This window comes from Phalacrocorax carbo, chromosome 1 (genome assembly GCF_963921805.1).
Source record: "Phalacrocorax carbo chromosome 1, bPhaCar2.1, whole genome shotgun sequence".
NCBI lineage: Eukaryota > Metazoa > Chordata > Aves > Suliformes > Phalacrocoracidae > Phalacrocorax > Phalacrocorax carbo.
In genome coordinates, this window is record NC_087513.1 from 195,134,436 (window position 1) to 195,139,431 (window position 4,996).

General features: G+C 63.8%; 1 protein-coding gene across 1 annotated transcript; it reads left to right on the forward strand.

Annotated features, from left to right (window-relative positions):
• Nucleotides 1-794: 794 nt before the first annotated feature.
• Nucleotides 795-4,587, forward strand: CDX2 (caudal type homeobox 2). Its single transcript, XM_064437578.1, has 3 exons — nucleotides 795-1,495; nucleotides 3,611-3,756; nucleotides 4,005-4,587. Exons 1-3 carry the CDS (start codon nucleotides 994-996, stop codon nucleotides 4,170-4,172), a joined length of 816 nt encoding a protein of 271 aa, XP_064293648.1. The 5' UTR covers nucleotides 795-993; the 3' UTR covers nucleotides 4,173-4,587.
• The last annotated feature ends 409 nt before the right edge of the window (nucleotides 4,588-4,996 follow it).

Here is a 4,996-nt window from a genome sequence, read left to right on the forward strand (position 1 = left end):
GAATCGCCCCCTCGAGGTGGCGGGAGGAGGCGGGGGACGCACACGCACACACCATCCCCTGGTCGGTACCCAGGCTCCTGAGGGCGGGAGATGCTCCGGCCCCGCTCCGGTGGCGGGTACGAGGGTGTTTTAGGCCAAGGCACCTCCGGCCCGCCCCGGCACCGGCCGGGGTGGGGAGGGTGGGCAGCGCCTGGCCTCGAAGCTCTGCGGGCAGACGCGGGGGGAAGGAGGCTGCGGCCTCGGAGGGTGGGGGGTGGATTTCTCCTCTTACCTCTCCTTCATCGCCCGTGACCGAGTGGGTGCGGGAGCGGGTGGGAAGCGCGTTAGAAAAAGCAGTAGGCCGTCGCGGTGGGGTTTGTTGCTTAAAACAACCACGAGAAAATGGCTTTGTGGATTTTTAATCAAAATTGCCTCCTCCTCCGCCCCTTCCACCCCCCACCCCCCCAGCCCCAAGCACGGAGAAGAGCTGGTTAAAGTGCTGCCTACAGATCGGCGGCGATACACGGCTCCCATATTCCCACCCTCGCCCTTAGATCTCCCTCTCTGTCTTTTGCAAGTCTCTTGATTTCATCCTTTGAACCTGTGATTGGAGGTTAAAGTGCACCAGGTTGCAATGGAAGGAGGAAGCTCTTAAACAATAAAGGCTTGAATATTTAGCTGTGATCAGGTCGCTGCCCTCTCCTTATCTTTTTAAATGCAAATCGTCTTTTAGGGGTAGTAGCTATATACCCAGCGCCTCTCCACGTCACCTGCCTTTGGTGTGTCTGGGCCATTACTAATAGAGCCTTGTAAACAATCGTTAATCATGTAAGTGCTGCCGGCCATCGGGTTCGGACCGGGAGCCGGGAGCGCGGAGCGCGGAGCGCAGGGCCGGGGCCGCGGCCCCTCCGCCTGCCCCCTCCCCGCCCCGGGCAGCCCGGCCCCAGGCAGCAGCCGCGCCGCTGCCAGAGCCCCGAGCAGCATGCGGAGAGCCGCCGCCGGGGCCCCGCCAGCATGTACGTGAGCTACCTCCTGGAGAAGGACGGGCCCATGTACCCCGGCCCGGTGCGACATTCGGGGGGGCTCAACCTGGCGGCGCAGAACTTCGTGGGCGCCCCGCAGTACGCGGACTACGGGGGCTACCATGTGAACCTCGACAGCGCCCAGTCCCCCGGCCCGGCCTGGCCGGCGCCTTACGCCGCCCCGCTCCGCGACGACTGGGGCGCCTACGGCCAAGGGGCGCCGGCAGCCGCCGGCGCCGTCCACGGCCTCAACGGCGGTTCCCCCGCCGCCGCCATGGCCTACAGCCCCGCCGACTACCACCACCACCACCACCACCACCACCCGCACGCCCACCACCACGCCGGCCCCGCGCCCCACTGCTCCGCCGGGGTCATGCAGCCCCTCAACGCCGCCGCCAACGCCGCCGCCCCGGAGCCGCTCTCCCCCGGCGGGCAGCGCCGCGGCCTCTGCGAGTGGATGAGGAAGCCGGCGCAGACCCCGCTCAGCAGCCAGGGTAAGTGCGGGCCGGGGCGGGGGGCTTGCCCCGCAGACCGCTCCCCCCCCACCCCCGGGTGCCGCCGGCACGCGGTGCGAAATCACCCCGAAACAACCCCCATCGAGGGGCCGGTCCTCGGAAGAACGGGGGCTGCCGGGCTGAGCCCGCAAGCAAGGCAGGCAGGGGCAGGAGCGGCTCTCCGCCGGGGAGCGGCCGCCACCGGCCCCGGGACGCCGGTGCCCGGGGTTGCGGCTGCGGCGGAGCACGGCGGAATGCCCCGGGATCCCGAAGGAACGCTCGCTTTTCCTCCCGCCGCTCCGCTCGTCCGCTTATAGCCACTTAGAAGATTTTTATAACCAATTATAGTCATATAAATCATCGGCCGGTGTCGCTCTGCGTTTGTTTCTGACTCACTGGGCGCCTACCCTTTACTAAGGTTTCCCTGCGACCTGGGCCTCCCGACGGGGCTGCCCGCCGACCCCCGCCGGCTGTGCTCCCGGCCGGGCCGGACCGGGCCGCTGGCACCGGGAGGTGCGAGGGCGTGCCCCCCCCCCCGCTCCGGTCCCCCCGCGGCTGCCGTGGGCAGGACGGGTCACGCCATGGCCGGCGCCGCGCTCCCTTGTGATGTTAATTCCCCCGCAGACCCTCTCTTTTATTTCCCTCCCGCGTCTGCCGGGGGAGGTGCGTGTCGCCCCGCTTTGATACACCCCTTCCACGGCTGTTTTCTGCTCTTTTCCCTTTAGTTTTTCGTCTTTTCTTTTTTTAATATTTATATATAGTGGCTTTTAAAAAAAGGGTGCCGAGTATCGCAGCAAATTCTGGCATTCCTGTCTCATCCCCCGTCCTGGGTGACGGACGGCAGGGCCGGCGGGGGCTCCCCGGGCGGGGAGGGGTGCCGTGGGGGTCCCGGCCACGCCCGCGGCCGCCGCGCCTCGGAGGGAAGCCCCGGTGCCGGCCCCGGCTGGCGGTGGCGGGAGAGCGCTCCCAGCCCCGTCGCTCTTCCCACAGCAGCCCGGTGTGTTCCCACAGTTTGGGCTTGTGCGGTGGTGGCCGGTCCCTTGTCTCCATTCAAATTCTGCCTTTGGAGCCAGTGTTTATGTTAATGCGCAGGGCTGGGGGGATGAAAGCGCCTGCCGCCATTTGTTCAGTAGTGGTAATTCAAACAGAATGTGGCTGTCATTAAGGCTTTGAGAAGGGTTTTTCTTTGATAAGATCTCCTTGTCCTGCATTGTTTGGGATTGTGTTCCCTATTCACCGGCTCTGGGGAGTTTTCTCTGATCAGGCTTGTATCTTTACAGGGTGCTTTTGTTGTGGTTTGCAGAGAGTTTACCTGAACAAAGTCAGCCTGCTAGCCATTAAGCACCTTGGGGACAGAGACTCCCCGCCTCGGCTCCCTGGGGAACGGGAGGGCCGGGGACACAACCAGTTCGACAAGAAACCCTCTTGCCGGGGGAAAGGAGGGCAGCGGCTGCGGCGATGCACGCTCGCCGGCCGCTCGCTGGCTTTCGCCTTCCCGTGTCGTCGGGTTTGATTTTTCGGGGGCGTGGGGGGGTGTTTTTTGAGCGCTGAAGTTCATGTCGCGCTTCCAGGGTCACCAAGAAGTCGCTTTAGTCGCTGCCCCGGCGCCGGCGGCCGGGGGAGAAACGGGGGGAGCCGGGCCGGAGCTCGGCCGGGCCCCGAGGGGCCCCCGACGGCCGCTGCCGGCTCCCCGCGCTCAAATCGGTGTTTCTCGTTTAGAAACGAAGCTGCCGTGCCCTGAACGGGGCTTTTATTTCTTTTCCATTTTCCCTTCTCTTCGTCAAAAGTTTGTTCTCGGTAGGGAAGGCAAAACAAAACCGAAAGCCAACAGCAAGTGCACAATAAAGGCGTCCCAAGCGCGATGCGCGGGCGTGCGGCGGGGCAGGGGCCGAGAGCCGGCTCTCGGCTCGCCCTTGCAGCCGGCATGCCCGGGGTTCGTGCCCCGTGTCCCCGCTCCTCTCCCCACTGCAAGCCGTGCTTAGTAAAGCCCGGGGCAGGGAGAGGCGAGCGGGGAGCCGGGGAGGCCCGATCCTGCTCGCCCTGCACCCGCATAGAGGAGACCCGCGCTCCACGCAGGCCCTTTGGCTTTCCTAACCCCGGCTTTGTTCTCCGCAGTTAAAACCAGGACGAAAGACAAGTACCGCGTCGTGTACACCGACCACCAGCGGCTGGAGCTGGAGAAGGAGTTTCACTACAGTCGCTACATCACCATCAGGAGGAAAGCGGAGCTGGCCTCCAACCTGGGGCTGTCGGAGAGGCAGGTCTGTCCCCACGCGCGGCGCTGCCCACGCCCGCCACGTGTGGCCGGGATGCGGGGGGCGGGGATGCGGGGGGCCGGGATGTGCGGAGTGGGGATGCGCGTGGCGGGGGTGCGCATGGCGGGGATGAGCGGGGCTGGGATGTGCGGGGCGGGGATGCACGGAGAGGGGATGCGCGAAGCGGCGATGCGCTCTCGGTGCGGGCACCCCACCCCCCTCACTCCCCTATCCCCCCCTCCCGCCCCCGGCAGGTGAAAATCTGGTTCCAGAACAGGCGGGCGAAGGAGAGGAAGATCAACAAGAAGAAGCTGCAGCAGGCGCAGCCCGGCGGGGCGGAGCCGCTCAGCCCCGGGGCCCCGCTGCAGGGTCCCGCAGCGGGGGCGGCCGCCGCCGGGCTGGGCCCCGCCGTCCCCCAGTGACAGCGGCCGGGGGACCGGGGCGCAGGGACTGCCGGAGGGAGCGGCCGCGGCGGGGCCGGGCCGGGCCGGGCCGGGCCGGGGCCGGGGGGGGCGCGGTGGGAGCGGCCCCCCCCGCCCATGCACTACACCGCCCCGCGGGGCCGGCCGTGTGTACAGATGTACAGTGTATGTGTCTCGTCGTCCGGGGGAAGCGTGGCCATCGCTTTATTATTATTATTATTATGTTTCGGTGGTTTCTTTACCCTGGAGTTTGTTAGATAAAAGGCGGGGGGGTGGGGGGGGCGCTGCCTGCCAGGCCAACCCGCCGGTAAATCTCAGGGATCGGTCCGAAACACCTTAGAAATGTTGTTGGGCTAACGATGAATTTTAAGAGGGAAAAAAAAGAAAATTAAAGCACATTTTTTTTATTTTATTACATTTTATTTTATTTTTTTCTTGTAACCATAAATATGCAAAACGTTCATCCTGCCCTAAGGGCCAGAGCAGATGAGATAAGGCGCTACTTAAACGGTTCAGAAGTGATTTGCTAAATGTTAGACACTTGTAAAAGAGCCCATAAATCCGGTGCTGATAGTCACCCAGCCAGATTTATTAGCTGCAGCGCAGAGAAATCAGAAGAATGAAGTCTCCTCTGAAGAAGACGTCCTGTCATGCTGGAGTGAGGAGCCTTGCTTGTCTGTGCAATGTCCCGTCGGTTAAATTATGTGCTGTTTCTCACCTCCTTACAATTTTTGGCTTGTCTGGAGTTTTTTTCCAGCTAGGTTTCCAAAGTCGCCTTGGTTTTATCAGCTTTATGTAGGTTTTACCGCAGCCCCGCCAGGAGG

Bases quoted from the DNA above. Each gene is read 5' to 3' on its own strand.
- CDX2 (XM_064437578.1), top strand. From the start codon at position 994: ATGTACGTGAGCTACCTCCTGGAGAAGGACGGGCCCATGTACCCCGGC. The intron at 1,496-3,610 runs GTAAGTGCGGGC...TGTTCTCCGCAG, and splicing joins GACCCCGCTCAGCAGCCAGG to TTAAAACCAGGACGAAAGAC. The intron at 3,757-4,004 runs GTCTGTCCCCAC...CGCCCCCGGCAG, and splicing joins TGGGGCTGTCGGAGAGGCAG to GTGAAAATCTGGTTCCAGAA.